At 35.2% G+C, this 22228-nt stretch overlaps 1 protein-coding gene across 2 annotated transcripts in view; it reads left to right on the top strand.

The window, feature by feature from the left end:
- The window catches only part of PDE1A (phosphodiesterase 1A), a gene marked incomplete at both ends in the record, with an annotated part of 270162 nt that extends 251386 nt beyond the window's left edge, over window positions 1–18776 (top strand). For both annotated transcript variants that reach the window (XM_084245856.1, XM_084245855.1), the window contains 4 exons: window positions 2239–2320; window positions 5075–5195; window positions 6269–6456; window positions 18703–18776. In XM_084245856.1, the coding sequence (XP_084101982.1) occupies window positions 2239–2320; window positions 5075–5195; window positions 6269–6456; window positions 18703–18776 (465 nt within the window). The remainder of the gene's footprint in view (window positions 1–2238; window positions 2321–5074; window positions 5196–6268; window positions 6457–18702) is intronic.
- Window positions 18777–22228: the final 3452 nt, after the last annotated feature.

Raw genomic sequence — 22228 nt, 5'->3', positions numbered from 1 at the left:
ACACCAAGGGCAGTGGTTGAATTGTGTTGAGTTTAGTAGCCTTACGATCACTGAATTTTTCTCCAACTCCTCTGCTCACCAGAACATATGTGTAGTCAGTCAGATATTGATTTCTGAAGGTTTATTTTTGGTATTCTGAAGACAACATTCTTAAATGAAAGCACAACCATCTAGAAAAAATATAAACAAGCCTATTTAACAAATTTCTGTTGTTTGACCTTGATTTCATCTTGATGGAAAGTAAATGTGCCCTATTCAGGGATAGAATAAGGAAACTGTGAAGTTTGTCACATGTTTACTCAGGGATCCTAACTCTCCTTTGACATATCTTTCTCCTGTCTCCCTCTTGCATTCGCCCTTACTACTACCACGTTTGGTTGCTTCATAGTGTGAGTCCAGGGACCCCTGATGGTTTTACTGCTGTGGCTTTTATTCACCCTAAAGAAAACACCTTTAGAAAAAAAGACAGTTTTGAAATATTCATAAAAAAATAAATGATTCATTTTAGCATTTTCTGAGCTTTAGCCATGAAAATTTAATATTTCAAGTCAGTTGTGGAGAACAAGAAGCAAAGAAAATATAAAATCTCTCACCCCATCTGTAAAAGGTAGACCCTGCACATAGCTGTCAAATGCCTGAGTCGTTCATGAAAATGTCACCACCCAACATTCTGTAAAATTTAGCTCATGAAAGGGAAATTACACAACATTTTTAGGCTCAAATCATCATTTTTAGGCTAAGTAAAGAACTTACTGTGCTGTTATGCATTATGGTTCTTATTACCTAATAGTTAGTGGCTATTTGCTAAATATTAACCACTTTATATGCGTATATAATTATTCCTAAGATGAGTAAAGCAGTATCACCAAGTTAGGTGGCAGATAAGAACTCCTTTCAGCAGTCTTTGTGTCTGAAGTAAGGGTTAGTTAACAGTGATTAAACTGTCTCATGACTCTAGTGGCATTAATAATTGCCTTCACCTAGTCCATACGATTGTTCATTCCAAATGGAATGAATGTTGTTATTCTCTAGGGAAATGAAAAAGGGAGAGATCACCAAATTCTATCCGCTGTTTTCTCTAAGCCTAGTATTCCTACTCTAGAGTTTCCTGAACAAATCGGGTTTAAAATTTTCTTTTCCTTAAAATCAGGTCACAGTTTAGGAAAAAGTCACTGTTGTCCATAAATTTTAAAACTGCCCATTGACATGATGTTGTAACGATCACTATGAGAAGACCTAAGAGAAAGCAAAGCAGAAGAACTCTGAGCCCCTGGCCTCTTTGTCCCCTGCTTTTGGAACCAGACCCATATTCTAGGTCAAGGCCTAACAGGTTATGTACTCCATGAGGGAATACAACCAATAGCCCAGAGCATTCTTTCTTCCAAATGGTCAGACAATTGAAGTGAACAGGAACCTCTCCTCTTGCTTTTATAATAAGCATATCTCCCTTGGATGCAAAGTAAAGAACAATGTGTGATAAATCTCATGATAATAAAACTTTGTCTAGAGCAACCACTTTGTTTTAGGAAATGAAAATCCAATTAGTACTTAAGATGTTAAATCCAAACATAAATGGGGTTCATGAACATAAGTGCTCCATTAATCTACTATCAATAAGGTCAAATAATACAAAATCATTGGCACTTCGATTTGCTCTGATAATACATTGAAATAAAATTATTCATATAGAATAAGAATGTTGTATATATCCCTCATTACTTGATGTGGGAGATTCAATAAAACTTAGTTCATAAGTAGAAAGATATTTCAAAATGTTCAGACACTTTTAGTTTCAAAGAGCAGTCCATTATGAAATCTTGTTAACTGGAAATCAGCTGGTGTATTTGGTATGGAAAAAACAAGTGGAAAAATCCACAGGAGGATTGTTAATTAAATGCCAAATAACACACTGACATGACTCTTCATGGAGACTAGAAAATTCTAAAGAGCAAAGGTTTGTCTCTTTACAGAGTTGTAATTCCAAAGCAGAGGCTCCAGGTGCTGAAAATGTTCTGTTTTTTTTTTTTTTTTTTTCCTACTCAATATGTCCCCAAAAGGAGACCATCCAAGTACAATTATATAAATTTGGATTACAGCTTTTGGTTTTATTTTAAAAAATAATAAATATCATGCCAATTAAAAGTGAAAGTTGCAGCTTTTTAAGGCTTTGTATCTAAGCTGCTCATTATGGGAATTTCTCCAAACGGAGTCTGTACTAATGAGCTTTTCTTTTCCCAGGGAGATAAAGAAGCAGAATTAGGACTTCCATTTTCCCCCCTTTGTGATCGGAAGTCAACGATGGTGGCCCAGTCACAAATAGGTAATACTGACGATTAGTGATTGGGGACCGTGTGTGCTTATCAGTTTTCAAATGGGTAGAACAGGTTGCTCAAAGAGGCAACTCCATGAAAACTTTACTCCACATTCATGATAAATTTAATCTTTAGCCTGGTCTATTTGGTGTTAAGAATTAAGAAGTACTGAAACATACTCACAATATTGAATTTGAAGCAGCAGTATTGGCCAGTGTAATTGTAAATCCTTTTACAAAATAAAAGACATTCTTCTTGTGCAAGGAACTATGTTTCATTGTTTCATTGCTGATTATTGTTTCTGTAATTTAAAGCCTTATATAGAAGATGATTTGGGAAAATACTAATAAATTTGTTCTGTTATGATTAAATTTGCACAATATGCTTAACATACTAGCTTCTTTTCTTTTGAAAACAACTCTTATTGCAGGAATAGACAGGCCAACAAAAGGAAATTTGTAGAATGTTATCTTTCCCAAACATTTCATTTGTTTTTTTTTTTTAAAGATTTATTCATTTATGCATACAAGAACTGGGATACAGGCCAGAGTTGTGGGGGGGGTGAGAGGATTTACCAGAGACAGAGTGGGGAGCAGAACAGGCAGACTGACTGAAATACACTGCTGAGGGGAGCAGTGGGCAAGGCAGGAGAGGTCTGCTGCACCATGTGGGTAGCTCCCTGGCCAGGGATGGAACTCATGCTGCAGTGGCTATGGATAGCTTCATAGGCTGTGTCTTAACCCCTTGAGCCACCAGGGAAGCTCCCCAAACTTTTTCATTTTTATTTGTATTGGGGACTTCAAGCCCAACCCATTATTAAAATATATTATTGTGATGCTTAATGGTTCAAATACTTGAGCTCACTTTCCTGAACTAGTTTTTCTTTACTGAGCTGGTGGGTGCTCTGGGACCACCTACTCCAAAGCAGCAGTGAGCTGAGAGAAAACTTCTTACTCTCACCTTTCCCACTCCAGTTCCAACAGCTGTTTTCCTAAATACCTTAAGACAGGTGCCTATTATCTTGTAGCTGATGTGAATGTGTAGGCTGAGGACCAAGCTCTCTAAGCCTTGTTGCTGTATGTAAATTGCTTGCCATGTTAGTTGAGGTGACAACCAGTTTGACGGGCTCCATATTCCAAGCATTTAAAACCATAGACAGAACTTGAAATAGTATTCTGGGTGGCCCACTAACCTTATTTGACTTGAAGGCACAAAACCATTGAAGATTTTTTTTAATGAAAAATGTGCTGTAGTGTAGGTATGACTAATCCAGTTACTTGAAATGTGAATTACTTAATCTGAGTATCTGTTGGATGGGATATTCTTCAAATGTGGATTTTTGCTGAGACACTTTCTGAAAAAAAGCCTTCCTGCAATTGTTTGATGATAGCCCATTGTTCCCAGATCTGTTTAAGGACATAAGTCCTGGTTTTCCAGGACCACACCTCTCCCAGGAGCCAGGAGGTTGCATAGACACAGAGCTTAGAATAGGTTGTCTCCCCATTGTAGTGTGAGTTCAATCCCAGGCCAGGGAGATAACCAAATGGTGCAGCAGACCTCTCCTGACTCGCCTGCTGCTCCCCTCAGCAGTATATTTCAGTGAATCTGCCTGTTCTGCTCCCCACTCTGTCTTTGGTGAATCCTCTCACCCCTCTACCTCTGGCCTACAAGTCAGTTCTTATATGCATAAATAAATAAATAAATAAATAAATGTTTTTGTTTTTTTTTTTAAAGAATAGGTTGTCTCTCTTTTCACCTAAACACCAGGTGGTAAACTGTTCCCTGTGTGTTGTTTTCTGTCTTGATGAATAGTTTAAATGTAAAAATCTTTATTCAGTCCTGACATCTCAAAGTGTTAAGATTAATGCTGTCTCCCGGAGATGTTATACTTTTCTCACTGACTTGACAGAACACTCCTACTCTCTGCAAACAAACACTTTAAGTCCAGTGAATAATAAACAGCAATTTGAAATATTAACACACTAGCTGAAAGCTCTGCTGATAATAGTAAGAAGGAAAAAAAGTGGTTACCTGCCTATGGCCTGAGAAAAACTTCAATTATTTAGTTTCTTTGGAGCTTAGGTACTGTTTCCTGTCTGTCAATAATAAAATAGTCAACAAGCAGGGGTCTCCCTGGTAGCTCAAGGGGTTAAGCACCACACTCTGAAACTATCCGCAGCCTCTGCAGCACGAGTTCAATCCCCATCTGGCCAGCGAGCTATTCACATGGCACAGCAGGCCTCTTATGTCTAGCCCTCTGATTCCCTCCACAGCATATTTCAGTAGATCCACCTGTTCTGTTCCCCACTCTGTCTCTGATGAATCCTCTCACCCCCTGCACATCTGTCCTGTACCCCAGTTCTTGTATTCATAAATAAATAAATCTTTAAAAAAAATCAAAAAGCAAGTGGAGACCTTTCCAAAATTAAATGATCCTTCTCACTGACAGAGGGAAATGTATTCATTCTGATTAGACGTGAATTTATGTTAGCAATAATGTAAAGCTGAATATTGCATATGAAAGCCAGTGTACTTGAGTTAGCAAGCTTAAATGATGTTAGTCCCATTGCTTGAGAACCATTTCATAGAACTCGTATGCTCTCTGTAATGATTGTGTTTCTGGATTGAAAATTATTGCAGGGGAGAGCTGAACCAATATTGTTTCATGCTTCCTATCAAGAACATCAGAAACTCTTAATTATTAACAACTGTAAAATTTAGGGGATTGTAACACTTGAATTTGTTTATTTTTGTTTTTGTAGGTTTCATTGATTTCATAGTAGAGCCAACATTTTCTCTTCTGACAGATTCAACAGAGAAAATTATTATTCCTCTTATAGAGGAAGCCTCAAAAACAGAAACTTCTTCCTATGGGGCATGCAGGTTTGTTATTTGCTTATTTACATGAGTTTTCATTTTTGTCATTTTTATTTATTTTTTACTTACAATTATTTTTTTATACCTAGGCAGAAAATGTTTATGGGAATTATTATGTAGTATTGCCACCTACTGGCCATATGTTGTATTGCAGCTTCCTTTAAAAGTACTTGTGCTCTACAAAAATATCAAAGTACTAAGGAATATAACAAAATAATACTTAAAACTCAGGAGAATAAACCCATTTGAATTTTCTCTGAGAAGATAGATAGATAGATAGATAGATAGATAGATAGATAGATAGATAGATAGATAGATAGATAGATAGATAGATAGATAGAGTATCCTGGCCATTATAACATACCTGATTATATTGATTTGTCCACAAACAAACCAATTTCAACCCAGGTTTATCTAGTAAAATGCCTATTTCAAAGATAGCCTTTCAGAAAACATGAATGTAAAGAGGTATCCACATATAGTGGACCAAGAGAGAAATCCACTGTGTATGCAACTTGCAGTGTTTCAAACTAGACTTTATTATTGATAAATTCATAAGGGATCGTATATAAAACTTTAAAATATCCTATTCTTACTCATTGGAACACACAGCCAGTAGCACACCAAAAGACTCACTGTTACCCTAATGAGAAAACTGAGGGACTCTTCTGCCTGAGACAGACCCAGGTTACCTCGAGATTAAAGGGTGGAAGAAGGGGCAGGTGCCATTTCCACACTCTGGGCTCCAGAATCATGGTGGCCCTTTTGTGATGTTCACTAGAGGCCTCACCGCTAAGTCAGCTATCCTCAAAGTTTCACTGCGTTTCTCAGGCCTCATCACCCTATAATACAACAGGCCATGCCTGCTGCTCTGGGGGTCTCTAACTGACCCAGGGAGTCCCAGGCGTTTGCCTCAGGGAAATGAAGGAGGGTTGTGAGAGGCACCCACACATACTCAAACCCGCCTGGCATCCACCCTGCTGCTTTTCCAGTTGATTTTGTAAATTGTCTTGGACTTTGTTCCTTCCTCCCATATCCCAATCTTGGTATCTTCTGGTTTCATTGGTTATTGTTGTTAACTCATGCACATTTATGGGATTCCACATTGCTGATTCATTTAGACGATCCAATATGAAGGGCACCATGAATGATGGCACCTACTCCTCAGACTACTCTCTTGCAAGTGTGGACCTGAAGAGCTTCAAAAACAACCTGGTGGACATCATCCAGCAGAACAAAGAGCGGTGGAAAGAGCTGGCTGCACAAGGTACTGTGGTTTGTGAAGCTCTCTTCCTTCTCTCGCTGACTTCATTCCTCCTCTGAGAGTTTGGGTATTTCCCCCCTAGATTTCTTCCTTTATAAATAGACCTGCTCCTGGTGGTATTTGGAATGTGAGTACCACTTCATTAGCCAATAAGAAAGTTGGCTTGTCTCTGAGAAGAAAAATAAAGATCTGGCTCTGTTGGTACCACATGGTCTGCAGGGGAGTATGTCAGTGTGTGGCAGTGAATTGGGAGGGAAATAGTGACACGACTTTATGTGGTACAGCTTCCTGCTCTTTTCTACAAGTGCTTTTGAACTTGAATCTTGGGCTTCACAAGTGGCTTTTGTGTTGCATTAGGAATGTAACAGTTAGTGTTAGAGATTTGGTTGTCTTCTTTTTTCGACTTTACTAAGTTACTTGTTTTACTGACAATTTCACTCATGTGTCAGGAAAGCATCTGTCATCTGTCACCATAGAAATCAGATGGAAAGCTAACTACTTATTCTGACACTTTTTATTTCATGGAATTAATCCATTTCTTTTACAGTGTATTTCAGTTAGTATCAGTCATTATCACTCCTTCAGGAAATTAGCTTTGAGATTCCAGATCTGGGCCTCCTTCCTCTCACTTGCTCCCGTGGCTCCATCTCCCCAGGCACTGTCCTCCCTGCCCAGTGCTCATCTTGCAGGTTCTTCAACTACCCCTGGGCCTTTGCTATTACTGTTTTTTCAGCCAGAGATTCTTTTCTTCAGAATCTTTTCAATGCTGATTCCTTCTCCAGCTAGCAGGTCTGTTTTTCATTTGAAAAACACAGCAGTTGATAAGTCATTGAATTTAATTCTCACATGGATATTTTATGTTATATACTGTTATTATTCCAATTTTACAGATGAGACTAAAGCATAGGAGAGTTAGGAGATTTGCCCAGAATTCCTCAACTATTGAGTGAAGGAGCTACAATCCGTTCCTTCTCTCTAAATGCCAGGTCCTAGAACCCCATGAGGTTGTCCTTAACCACTGAAAGTCAAGTCAAGTCTGTGTCCTACTTTTCCTTACTAGAGTCCAGTTTAGTTTCTTCAAAGTATTACCCCTAGTCCACATTCAATATTTATTCATTTTCTTATTTATCATCTGTCTTCTACATGGGATGTGTAGTCCACAGGAGTCAGGACAGAGTATACCATGACTTCCAGTGTGTCCCCTGCTCCAAGTGCAGAGTGGGGCGTATAATACATACTCAGTAAATATATTCAATAATTAATGCCGGATGGTGTCACATTATTCCTCTACAACTTCTATTAGAAAATAAAAGAAATAATGATCTAATGCCTTCATCTGGCCTGTATCTCAAGTCTCCCCAACCATTTAAGTCTAATCTTAATTGAAAAGTAGTAGAATTTTCCAAGCACTGGTCACTCCTATGTAACCATTATGAGAATATAAAGTGTATAGTCACAACGCAGAGTACTAACCACTATACGATCACGGCCCAAATGCCCAAAAATAGATGACTGGATCAAGAAGATGTGGTACATATATACCATGGAATATTACTCAGCATTCAAAAAAGATAAACACATGCAATTTGCAGCAACATGGATGGTGCTGGAAGGGATCATGCTCAGCGAAATAAGCCAGAAAGAAAAAAGAAAAATACCGGATCGTCTCACTCATAGCAGGAATCTAGAAAACTTAAATAAGGGACCAGGAAAATGAATAACTATAAGAAAGTGAAAATCAAAATCAACAAAAAACTATGAACCAGAGATACTTTTTGGGGGGTGGGAGGCGGGAGGGGAGGGATCGGGGTCAGAATGAGGGGGTTGCAATTGTATGGGGAATATAAAAATAAAATTTATTATTTAAAAAAAGGTCACTTCTCCACTACCACCACCACCACAACCCCTTTTGTCTGTTATGTAAATACTGATCCACCAATCAAATTGTCCAAAGTAAAATAAAACTCTGTTCCCAATTTAAAAAAATAAAATAAAAAAAATAAAGTGTATAGTCACAGAGGCCTCCCCAATTAGAATGGTCTGTGCTTAATTAAATATTTGCTTTACTATCATCCTCTTGAAATTCTTAATAGTTTTTGAGCCAGGCTCCTCATTTTTATTTTACACTATGCCCTGTAATTATGTAGCCAGTCCTGTTCATTACCGAATGTTTTTATAACACTGCTATTATTGTCACTTGATAAAGATCATACTACAAGACCCAGATGCCAGACCCATCTACTGGAGTCTCCAAATGACTAAAATTACCCCTTTACATGGACAAATTATACTCACGATAATGGCCTGGAAGTACTATAACATATAAATCATTAGACTATAAACTGTTTGAGGACAGGACAGTGTCTATTATTTTCTCAAAGCCAGAGTGTCCCTGGCACATTGTATGTGCTTTAAAATTATTTACTGAATATAATTTTGAATATAAACTCCACTTTGAATATTATATGCATTGAGAAAGAGAAATATTTTAATTTTCAGCAATGGAAGGAAGAAAATAGGGAAAGCAGAAATCTGAAATCCCTTCTATGTACCAGACATTTCACATACGTTGTCCCATTTGCTCCTATGACAACCTTCTGAAGTATGAATTATCATGTTATACATTTGGAATTGAGAATCACAGTCTCTATGCACCAGTCAGATTGGTTTGTTTCACTACCCAAGGTTTCCCTACATCTCCCTCCTGTGATCCTGTCATGTCTCTTTCAAGAAAGTTTGAAAAAATTGGAGGTATTTGACTCATTCACTGGATCAAAACACACTCTCTTCAAGAAAGTTTTAACTAAAAAAACAAAACGACAACAAAATATGAACCCCACACATCAATGCATAACCTAGAACTTATATATGAAGGAAAACCCTTTGTCAGAATTAGATTAGGAACTGCAATTGCCTCCTTTCTGATAAACTTCTTGGCACTATGCTTTATGGAATAGCTTGTTGTGCACAGATGGTAAATTTTAGATCCATGTAAAGTTCTCAGTTTAGATTTTCAGAACTGAGTAACAATAACTCAGTCCCACAGTTAGAAAACATAGAACTAAGATTTGAACACAGCTTTACAAATCAAAACTATAGAACATTTTGATAATGTAATTTTCAAGGGATACTTGTATAGAGGCCCTACATTTTGAATAAAGCAAATAAATACTCAGTTTTCTTTACTTATGAAATTTCTTGCTTGGTTTCTATTTCCAATGCAATAATGAACTAGATAAACTTAAAGAAATATCTCATGATAAACAAACAAAACAAAAACTAAAAATGCTGGGTGAAATAATGCTAGGGGGAAAATGACTCTCTCAGAACCAATCCAAGCAAAGATAAAACAGAAATTCAGAGATAAGGAAACTTTGGGTCCAGAATCTGTCCTGAAGTATCTACTTACTTCTGTTTTACAGAATGAATTTACCATATCAGGTTTATGCAGGAAATACAAATTTGATCCTATGTTCAAAAATTCTATTAATATAACTTAATTACCATGTTAATAAGAGGAGAAAAATATAAGCTCTTGGAAGATGCAGAAACAGCATTCAAGAAAATTTAATATTTATTCATAATTAAAAATCATAAAATGCCAAAACACAGTCTTAATCTACTCTTCTATTTTTTCACTATTCTTGTCTTGATTTTTATTGCTAGAGTTTTTTCCATTCCAATTTATTTTCTTTATGATTTGAAATATTTACACTCTATTCTTATTTTCAGGATTAACTAAAAGATTTTAAATACATAATCAATAGTAGATAACCGTGAAGTTAATCAATAACTACCTTTCTACCAAATAACAAGAGCTTTAGAAAATTTGGCCTCAGATATTTAAAAAGTTAAAAAATAAGAATTGTATATTTAATAATAAAGGTTTAAAACATGGCCTTAAACTTCAATAATATGATAATGAATGCTTTTTAGCATTGTTTTGAAAAATCAAGTAATGCAGGAAGATTCCCTTAAGGTCCCTTCTTTTTAAAATAAATTTATATTCTTACTTCATTGTTCATTTTTGTACAATATTTTATTTCTCCCCTCAGATATAGTCCCCTAGTTCCTCCATCCCCATAGCATCTGTGAGCCATCACCATAGTCCCTTGTGCTCTTCTCTCCTTGATTTGACCCCTCTCCCTCCTATGCTGTGTGCCTCAGACATATGGTCACCTAGCAAGTTTTGTCTTTTTCCTGGCCCTTTGTTCAGTTTCCCTTTATTCCACATTAAGCGAAACCATCCAGTATTTTTGCTCTTTTTCCTTCTGACTTATTTCACTTAGTTTAATTCCTTCCAGCTCCATCCATGTTGCCACAAATGGCATGAGTTTATATTTTGTGATCACTAAGTATACCACTTGCACTTGATCCATTCATCTATGATGGGGCATTTAGGTTGTTTCCATATCTTAGACAATTGTAAGGTCTCTTCTTTTTAAAAATTTTCATTTATTTTTATTGAGGTAACATTGTCTTACAACACTGTATATGTGTTAGGGGAATGGGTTCCCACCTTCTCAGATGTATGCCACCACCCCACATCCACCACCACAGCACCTATTATGCTTAATCATAGACCACTGGTTCTACGATTCATACTGCACGTGCCCCTCTGGTAGCTTCTATTCTACGATCATATGTCTAGGGTTTGTTTTAGTTTAGTTTTGTCAGTTCCTTTGTTTTGTTTCTCTATATTCCACATAAGGATAACCTCATCTGGTTTTTGTCTTTCTCCTTCTAACTTATTTCATTTAACATAATCCCCTCCAGTTCTATCCATGTTATCCCAAATGGCCACAGTTCATTCAAGGTCTCTTCCTGGCTTGCACAGTTTCTTAGTCAGCCAGGGGTGTGTGGAGAGCCTTCTCAGCCCTCTGTGGCTCTGTAATTGTTAGGATTTTTCTTTTAAATTTTGCTGGTCTACCACTTACCCCAATCTTGGACCAAAACTCCAGGTTTGCAGATTGGTGGGTTTTCTCCATTTATTCTAAACCAAATCTTACCACATCATATGAAGAAACCAAGATTGCCCCTTCTTTCTGTCCCACATTGAGTCTACCACCTCTGACTGCATAGTTGGCTTCTGCTGCTGTTCTCAAGATGGGGTTGGCAGGGGGAGTTTGGGAGTAGCTCCAGGCAAGATTGTCACAGGTTCTCTCTATTCTTACCTGAATTTACAGTAATTTTCAAGAATAAATCCTTCTCAAATTGTGTGTTGCCTTGATTGACTTCCAGTGAGATGGAATCCTTGTTTTGGTTAACATTACCCAATTTTTTACTTGTTTTCAGTGGAGAGGAAATAATCTGTTTATGTCACCATAACATAAAGTCCTTTATCACATTAGTTTTTAGAGAATTAAATGAATTGATTAATATAATCTGCTTTGGGAGTCCTATTAATAGAACAGAAGCACTTCATGTGTTAACAGTTTGGGCTATAGTTATTACTTAACTGTGCTTCTACTACATGTTTTTGGAATTCGGGATATAGTAAAATAACTAAGGAGACAATAATCCCTATCCCTAGGAAAGAGAGAGCAGGAGTTCAAAGCAGATTTATAATTTTAAATAAGGGGTAGGAAATACTTTACTGAGACAATGATAATTTAAGTAAAGGCTAACAAGAGTTATAGAAAAGTCTGGGGCAAAGAGTGGGAAAAAATAGTTTTCAGAAAGGAAATGACCTCCCCAACACCTGGAAGGTGAAACTTACCTGACATGCAAGAAATAATAGGTCAGGGAGGCTAAGGTTAAGTATGTAAGTAGAAATGCAGTGATTGCCTACAATAACATCAGCAATGTGATACATGGGCACTGTGGCACCATAGTGTGATGATTTTGAGCCAGGAGCAATACAGAGCCAGATGTCCGGAGCCAGATGTAGGGTTTTGAGTAAGAAAAATAAATGATCTGAATTGAAGTTTTGAAAAAGATCATTTTGGATACAGAATGTTCTGTTTGGGAGGCATAAATGGATACAAGGAAGCCAGAAAGGAAGTTCTTGTTGGCAACTAAGGAGAAAGGTAGGAATTTAGAGGTGGTGATACTGAGGAGACAGAAGTGTGATAAGGGAAATATCATTCTAAGTCCTAGGAAAAAGAATGACTTTAGGAGTTAGTAATGTTTTATTTCCTAAATTGAACACTAAGGCACAAATGTTCATTTTATGACAATAGTTATACCTAAAATTTATACTTTATATATATAAAACACCCTATTTTGTGAACAGAAGATTTTGTAATAAAAATGAAAAAATGTGATCTGCTACAAAAAATGCATCACTTAAAATAGTCATTTATTATAAAGTCATTGTGTATCAGGTATTACCTTTGTAAATTCCCACTGCCATCACCTGTAGCTTTGAAGATTAATGTCGCCTTAATATAATTGCATAGAGATGAGACTAAACAGGTTACATGATGCTTAGAGCTTTGGAACATTAATTAAACATTGAAGCTCTAAACAGAATCTCAATGTTCATTCATTATTATATTAGCCCTGAGACTGTATATCTTAGCTATCTCAAAAACATCCCTCTCATCCTGGAGCAATAGAATAGACACGTAGGTTCCAAGGTATGAAACTCCTAGATATCAATAAAATAAAGCACTTTTCCAAGAGTAATTTAACTCATCAAATCTTCTATTAAGGATCTGGGAACCCCTGTCTAAGAATATGTCTAAACATATTCCATTTTACATGGAGATTTTTCAATAATACAAAATTCTTTTCTCCATCCCAACCTGTTTACTTTTTTGGTTCAATCTTATCCACATAGGGTGAGGGAAATGCCTTCATTACTTATTCAGCATTTCTCAGCATCTAAAGCCTGCTTTGCCCAATCTCCACTACTTAAGAATATGTAAAGGATTTCTCTGCACTATTTAAAAATATGTGGAGGGATTTAAGAGAGTGTGTGGCTATTGTCCTTCTGAGGGAGGTGAAGGAAAACAGAGAAGATATGTTAGTTTCAGACAAATCACTTATTGTTTTAGCCTTAACAAAAATGATTATTGTGAAATATTACTATCTGCCTTAATGAAGAAGCAGACATTTGCAAAAATCTTTTACCAATTTCTAGTTATGCTCCAAATCCTGAAGAGCTATGGGGCAGTGTTGGGAGTAAGGCACCTATGGAAGTGAGAAATAAAAAAGAAACAAAACGAAAACACGTTTGCTTATATTGGTGGCCAATGGGTGATAGATGCCCTAATTAACAGCCAAGACAACCATAGACAGGAAAGAATGGCATATAAATGTAGCTCATTTCCATTGGTGGCCTGCTATTCTGTCATGAACAACATTTGGGCCTGGAGCTGAGAAGGAGGAGTAGATTAGGTTCTTAGTAGGAATTATTAAGGGGACACTTTTGATTTAAGCATACCCCAAGGGGCAAACACAAATATCATTCATCCCCAAGGCTAAACAGTTGCTTTTGTAAACTACCTAAGGGTTTGAGTCATCTTTAGATATAAGAATTCCAAATTGAACCAAGTCCACCTTAATTGGAAATAAAATGATGAATCAATCCCAAATCTGTTTTCTTTTTTATATTCTCAAGGAGAATGTATGCTTGAGAAAAACTAGTTATATCCCAGAATAGAATCTGAGGGTTCAGTCTGGAAGGAAATGAAAAATGTTTCTTATTGTTATGGGTAATTTACTGATTTATTTGATATTGATTCAAATCCTAAACATACTAGGATTAAGAAGTAAGAAAAGACGATTAAGAAGTGAAAAAAGGAAGCAACGTGGGAACTGAGATGCTGCCAGATTTGCACTGTGCACGAATCCCAGCTGTTTAGAGCCAGAAGGAAACCTAGAGCTAGCTTAAGGCAAGCTTGACATTTTAGAATATGTATTAAAGTTTCAAACACACAAGTATTTTTCTACTTTGTTCTTGTGGCTTATTTCCTACGTAATTGCTCTAGAACAATTAGAACATGATTTATTTACATATGATTTATCTATTAGATACGATTTATTTGAACAATTAGATTTGATTTATTTGAACTTGTGGAGACCTGTTTTGGTTTAGTAACTCACCTACTCCATCAAAAAGAAAAAAAAATGTTTTGATTAGGATTACTTTGATATCCATTTGTGGAGAGTTGTCATCTTTACGGTATCAAATTTCTCTATATATTCTTGTATGTTGTATCTTATTCATTGTATGTTGTATCTTATTCTTCTATGTTTCTCAGAAGCTTTACTTTACAATAATAATAATATAATAATAATAATAATAGAAAATACTTGCTAGTATTGTTAAATGCTACATTCTTAATAAGCATATTAAGTTTATGTAATCATTTGATATTTATCAGTAATAATTTAAGTTTTTAATATGATTGTTGGCTTTTCCATCAACATCATTTTGTAAGTTTTGTGAATAATTGTTTCTTGCTGTTATATAAAAATATAATTTGCTTTTGAATAATTATATTCTGCAAATAATAACATATTATATTATCATGTCACTAGGTTTACATAGATGTGTTGATAATTATATTTTATTGTAAGTGGAATCCTCTGTAATCCTCTGTATTTTATTTGTTTATGAATTATAATTTGAGAAAGTCATAGGTTGCACTAAAATAAAAGAAGAATCAATGATTTAAAAATGTTTGGAAGCTTTGAATATATACACATGTTTCTCTCTCAATCTTATACATATACCATCCCCAGGTTATGAAGTTTATTTTTTGAATACATATTTATTTTCTTACACTGTTATTCATTTTTGTACAATATTTGATTTCTCTACTCAGGTGTAGTCTCTATAAATCTCCCCCTACCACATCACCCATGAACCATCACCATAGTCCCTGCTCCTCCCTTCCCTATTTTGACCCTTCTCTCTCCCCCTCCACTGCTGTATACTTCAGATCTATATTTTGGCTACAAGTTTTGTCTCTCTCTCTTTTTTTTTTGACCCTTTGTTCAGTTTCCCTGATTCCTCCTATAAGTGAAACCATCCAATATTTTTCTTTTTCCTTCTGACTTATTTCACTGAGCATAATCCCTTCTAGCTCTATCCATGTTGCTGCGAATGACATGAGTTTATCTTTTTTGATTGCTGACTAGTTTTACTTTGTGTATATATACCACATCATGAAGATTATTTAACTGATCTATAACAAATTGAACAATTCAATTAATTTCTTATCTGGCAGAATGACATATCATAATAATGTGACTTTTTATGAAAGATTAAGGATTACTTCCAAATGAGTTGTAGAGACTTCTGCAAATAAAGATTTATTAACTAAAAGTAATGTTATTTGCGGAGGACTCTAACTTAGTATTTTCCTAAGCAACCTGGTTGCCGTGCAATTGCTTGACAATTTTGAGTATGTGCTACTGAAAACATCCGGAATTTTGTAGTTTTCAAGTAACACATTTTGATATCAGTGCTGCAAAACTCTTGTCTTGAGTTAGTCATAATTTTTAATTGCTGTTTTTCTAATGGCTTGTATAGAATTACTCTCTAGGATGTGCATCGTTTAGAGGTTTACTATGATAATCATTGCACTGTTACCATTTGTATATTTTCTTCCTCTCCTTCACTTTTGTTATTGGTGAGTTCTTTAGCCACTAGAAATAAAAGTTTAGGTGGTAGGTGACCTCACGGGTGGACCTTTTGCACATTGTAAACAGTTCTCTTAACAATTTTGAAAACTGATTAATTAGTCATATTCCTTCCTTTTAATTCAGTCTATTCTTTCTCCACTATGTTCTGCTCTGTTTTGTCCTGGTGTGTTTTGTTCTGTTCTAATTACATGTATGTAACAAGATGTTAAATCAGAAGTTTAAGCCAAGATTCTAAAATGATAAATGTCAGAAGCAAATTGACTGTGAGACAGGAACTAAAAAGAGGTTTCAAAAGTGAATCATAGGATACTTACAACCTTCACCCCATGCAAATAATTACTGATGATTGAAAATAATTTATGAGGAGGATTTCCTAAATGAGCCCTCTGTTATTAGGGAAAGATATAGAAATACTTCCCTCTTCAACTCAAATCATGGCGACCTTGAAGTCAAGAGGCTATTGGGAATTGAGTCTAGTTTTTACATAGAAATCTGAAAAGTTAGACGGTGACAAATGAGGCAGGTGAGAGAGAGAATTTATGGGAACAGATGCTTTCTGAGTGTTTTGAGTCAAATGTAGCTCACTCATTTGGAAGGGTGATAGTATCTCAGCAGACAGAAGTAGGAGCTGTAGCGACAAATTTCTGAGTTTAAGCCAGAGTTTCATGTGCCCATAGCAAAGTGGTGGGGAGTCTTCAGTCATAGTTCTTGGCAAGAAGACCATGAAGAGCCCATAAATGTACTCACAGAAGAACAATTTTTTCCTAAAACTTGCCAGGTCAAGGAAGTACAAAGGCAGCCGACAATAGTATTGGTTAAGTAGGAACATTGCTGCTATTCTTTTTTTTTTTAATTTTTATTTTATATATTTTTTACTTCGTTTTTCATTTTTGTACAATGTATGCATTTTCATCTTGGTTAGCATCCCTATAAAATTCCCATCCCCCTTATTTTGATCTTACTCCTTTCTCCCCTTCTCCCCCATAGTGTGTCTCTGGCTTATAGTTGCCTGTTGATTTTGATTTTTACTTTATTATAATTAGTCTTTTTCCTGATCCCTTATTTAGATTTTCCAAATTCCTGCTATGAGTGAGACCAGCTGGTATTTTTCTTTTTCTTTCTGGCTTATTTGCTGAGCATGATCCCTTCCAGCTCCTTCCATGTTGCTGCAAATGGCATGAGTTTATTTTTTTTGATTGCTGAGTAATATTCCATGGTGTATATGTACCACATCTTCTTCATCCAGTCATCTATTTTTGGCATTTGGGTTGTTTCCATAGCTTATCTATTGTAAATAGTGCTGCAATAAACATAGGGGTGCAGGTGTCCTTTTTAATTAATGTTTTTTGTGTCCTTTGGGTAAATACCTAGGGGTGGGGTTCCTGGATCATATGGAAACTCCATTTTTAGCTATTCTTAGTGTTCTTCTCTCCCTTTCTCTAGCTCAGGAGTCCAAAGTAGCCAGTTGTAGGTTAGAGGTAGGACAAACAACATAGAAACATCAACCATACACCCCCCGGTCCCCCCCCACACACACACCCTCCAAACACACACTGTTTCTGGGCTCAGGAACAAACCCAAGACTAGAAAGTTTTATCTTTGTTTTAAGATTGATGTTTAATATATGTGACCATACTTTCTAATGTCTTAGTTGAGACTTTGGCAATTTCATGTGACCACACATTTTTTGTTATGTAAGAAAGATTGGAAAATTCATAATACTATGAAACTTTGATCTTGGGACAGAAAACAAATTTCTCTTATTAAATGTATTTTAACAAAAAATTGGGAGACAGAATAATTTTACTTGGTGATAACCTCCATGTTACAATTAGTTCTAGATATTCATTAATTTTGCAACCGAGAAATCTGTTGTAACTGAGACAATACAGTGTTATGTTATAGTAATTATCTCAAAGTTAATTGGCACAAAGTTTAACTGTTACTGTATTTTCTATTAAATTCAGACAGAAAGAACACTGAATAACATAGCTAATTCCTGAAATATGGTATTTTGAGTGACTAAAAAATTAATATCAACTAATTTTACCTTTCCTCATGTAATGTATTTTACCTATATGTTTTGCTTTATATTTCCATTTTTATATTATTTGCAAAGTCTCTAGAAATGTTAAACATTTTCTATTCTAAATTTTTTTTACTTCAAGGTTTATGTAGAACCTGAGTCCAAGATTATAAATTCCATTAGTTTGTTTTAGCATGTTATGACTTATCTTAAACACTGCTATTCTTATACTCATTTGTTTTAAATTCACAGCAACTAAGCAATGTGTGGAAAACACTGATTATTAGAAGGTTTATTTAAAGGACTGTTTCAATTAAAAATATTCAGGAAAAACTTGCATATTTTTATTAGATTTAATAGATGTGTTTAAACATGTCTCATCTGTTTAATTTCTGTATTCCCAGATTAAATTTCAACCTCACAAAGTTATGTAACAACCAGAAGATGACTTATTACACTTTATAAATCCATAAACCTAAAAGAAAATATTTGATATCTTTGGAGAAATGTACAACAAAATTCATTGTAAAATCCAGTCTTCAACATCTTACTAATTGCTTCAGTTTCCTGACCTTATTAGGTTTTAAGACTTACTTTGTTTTTATTTGTTTGCTTGTTTTTAGGTGAACCTGATCTCCATAAGAACTCAGAAGATCTAATAAATGCTGAAGAAAAACATGCTGATACATTTTCATAGGTTTCAAACACCTTAAAGGCTTCTGTCATTTTAATCATTGAAGGTAATTTTATTTTATATATGAGAAACCTAATTTCTGAAATGAGTAGTGTATAGAATGTCATTAAAGACAAATATAATCTTTCAATGTTCCAGATTTTTTTTAAGCTCTGTCTTCTATCTCTTGAGGCAAAATCTTAACAGATAAACTTTCCCTTTTAAAAGAACTCTTAATTTGCTCATCATTAAAAATTAAGCTTACTGAGACATTTTAATTATTTAAATTTATAAGCTGTAGTCTGAAGAAGTTTAATCCTGATTTATTTTTCTAATTCATATAGAAAATAAAACCAGTACATGTCATAAGACAAGCACCATGTTTGCTCACATCCATGAACATTTGCATCAGTGATTCCATTTTTAAAAATTCATCTTTGAAGGTTTTTCTTCAATCTACCAAATAATAACTTTGGGAGTAATGATTTGGATATTTGAATTTTCAATAATCCCATCTGTTGATATTTCTGTACAAGGAAATTGAGACTTGCTGTCTTAGGCCTACAGAGGAGGTATGCAGTTAGAAAGGAGGAATGTATATGCATAGTGGACATGTTTTAATGTCTCCTTAAAAGGTGAGACATGAAAACCAAGTTTTAATGAAGTCTTGCTATTGGAGTGATGGTAAGGACAAGACAAAATGCTGAGGCTACCATACCAAACCTTTGAGATATATTAGTAGCTTCTCAGATGTTAAGATATGGAAGTTAAGATGTTATTAGCTTTTAAGATGATTCACTTCTCAGTACTGAATTGTTTGTTAAAACTGTTTAATTTATAATAATAGATTAATACCAACTATCAAGTGTCAGGCACTTGTGGTGAACATCTCACACATACTTTGTCAATTTTTAATTCAAGAGTTAGTGAGTATGATTCCTGTTTTACATATGAAACTTGGGTAGGAATCAAGCTACAAATTAGTTGTTCAGTAACTAAAATCCATCTTTATATTTAACAGTATTAATACATTACAGTATTGATATATTGTCTCACATTAACTACTACAATTTTTCTCCATGCCCTCCATCCAAATTATAAATTACCATGGTCAGTTTCAAACAGTCCTTGGGTCCTGATGAAGCCCTTGAAGTATAATTCAAGGAAAACTAATTCAGTGAAGTGCTTATAGATGTTTTAAGTACAAAAGTTTTGTTAAGTAAATACCATTAGAAAACAGAGTTAAAAAATTAAATAAGATTCTTTGCTACTGGACATCTCCATGTCAGTGTACACTACATAGCTTCAAAAGAAAAAAGTTTAGGATCAGCATTACCTTTGCATGTATGGTACAGAACTAGAATATTTGAGATCATTTTCCAAAAAATGTGTGCAGGAAACATAGCTCACCGGGACATTGGTCAAAATGACTGATGGGTCCCTTATTTCTGCAAGGTATATGGAGTCCAATGTGAAATTGCTACTGGTAATTGATTACTTTATATGACTAAAATATCTTCATTTTCATTCTATTGCAGAATGATGAGAACAGCACTAAAACATCCTAAATCCTCAATTTTCACAAAGCTGTATTCTTCTCTTCCAACACCCACTTGGATCAGGCCATTTTTATGAACTCCTACAAAAGGAATTAATAAGAACATAAATGCTGAGCTCATTACATCTGGCCAAATAAATATACTCACAGTTGCTTTCAGATTTTTTGGTCAGTGTGTCTGTCACTGCACTGTTTTTCCTCTACAATTTGACCTTCTTCAATCAAGCCAGAGAAATTTTCAAGACAAATGTTAGACTGTTTAAATTTTCATCACTTTGAATCCATTAATAACATACGTGATTAGGCAGTACGTTGCAGAAGATGAGGCTTTTTTTTTTTTAAATTTACCTTCTTCCATTGCTTTACAAAGTGCTGTAACTGTATTTCAAGATCTTAAGTAAAAGGAAAGCGGAAACAAAATTATGGGAAAATAAATTTTTCAACTCTGAGGCACAGGTTCTTTAGCTTGTCCTTGTTATTTTAAATACATGGGACCAAAATGAGAGGTGAGGTATCCAGAAGTTGCAGTTGAAATCCTTTGACAGCAATGGGGTGTCATAGGCCTGGTTCTGTGACCTGCTGTCCTTCATCATAATTCTCAAACTGCAAAACTGTGGTGAAAACTGTTCTTGGTGCCAGAGGACTGGCCTGCACCATTCCTGTGGTTTCCATGCACTAAGGTATCACCTTACATGGATGTCATCACAATGCAAGTCGTGCATTACCTACAGTCAAGATAACGAGAACCTTCAGCCATTATGTGGAGGCAAACGATAACTGAGAATGGAATTGGCCTCTGGTGTGTTGCTCCCATCAGGATCCAACAGGCCAAGAGAAATGAGACAAGAAGTATCTGTGTGTGTGTATGTGTGTGTATATCTGTGTGTACTCAAAAATATCTATGAAAATGGAAGCCCACACTTGTCTGTACAGATGACGTTACTTGATGTGACTATAAATTTACTACACGAAACAGACTGCAACCTTGGAGACTCTGCTTCTTTGTCTTGTTTTGCCTGAGCATGTGCAAAGCCTTCCCTTTGCTCCAAACTGAAGAAGGACCTTTAGTTGTTTTTAGCTGGCAAGAAAGGCAAAGAAAAATTAGGTGTGTAAGATTCCAATATACAAACACTTCAACGATTGTAAGACTAAATGAATTTGTCTTTGAGAAAGGTAGAAAATGGATGGGAAAAAAAAATGAAGAGTAGCTATCAATTAAAGAATAGAGGGGGTGTTCACATCCTGATGAGTATTCCGTTGCACCCGCTTCTTTCCTGGGTTCACGATGCTAAGCAATATTTTAGACATGGATACAATCAGAAGCTTTTAAATCTAAGTAGTGGGATCTTAGAACTCACAACTTAGATCTCTTTTAATGTGTAAGCCATATTCTATATGCATATTAGGTATGCATCATTCTAATTTAAGATATATTGTGCATAGACCATGTATAAAATGCTTTTAATGTTCTGTGCATAAGATCCTTAGACTTTGTTTTGCCTGAATCTTGTTTAGAACACAGCTAAATAATTGAAGTTGTATCATAGACATTATAATGCAATTGATATTTTAAATGTAAGCAGTAAAGATTAATCTATAATAATATGTTAGGGAAAAATTTATAGCTATGTACATCATGGTGACTTTCGTCTTTTAAAAATGAACTTTTTATTTCTATTTATGGAAAAATTATAACTACCGCTTTCAATGTCTTTTTTTAAAGTAGCTATTTACCAGCTAGAAAATATTCTGCATTTAAAATAAAATTTGACTATCTGGGAAATCTAATTACTTTGTTCCTGTTTGAGCCAATTGTCTTTGGATGAAGCTATAGAATTTCTCCAGGGAGTAATAAATGGAAACACTGCTTGTCAGTTGTCACAGGAAATATGTCTACTTTGTTCCTATTAATAGTTCA

Source organism: Talpa europaea, assembly GCF_964194135.1.
Source record: "Talpa europaea genome assembly, chromosome: 1".
Taxonomy (NCBI): Eukaryota; Metazoa; Chordata; class Mammalia; order Eulipotyphla; family Talpidae; genus Talpa; species Talpa europaea.
Note: the sequence above shows the minus strand (reverse complement) of the source record. Positions and strands in the feature narration are given on the sequence as shown.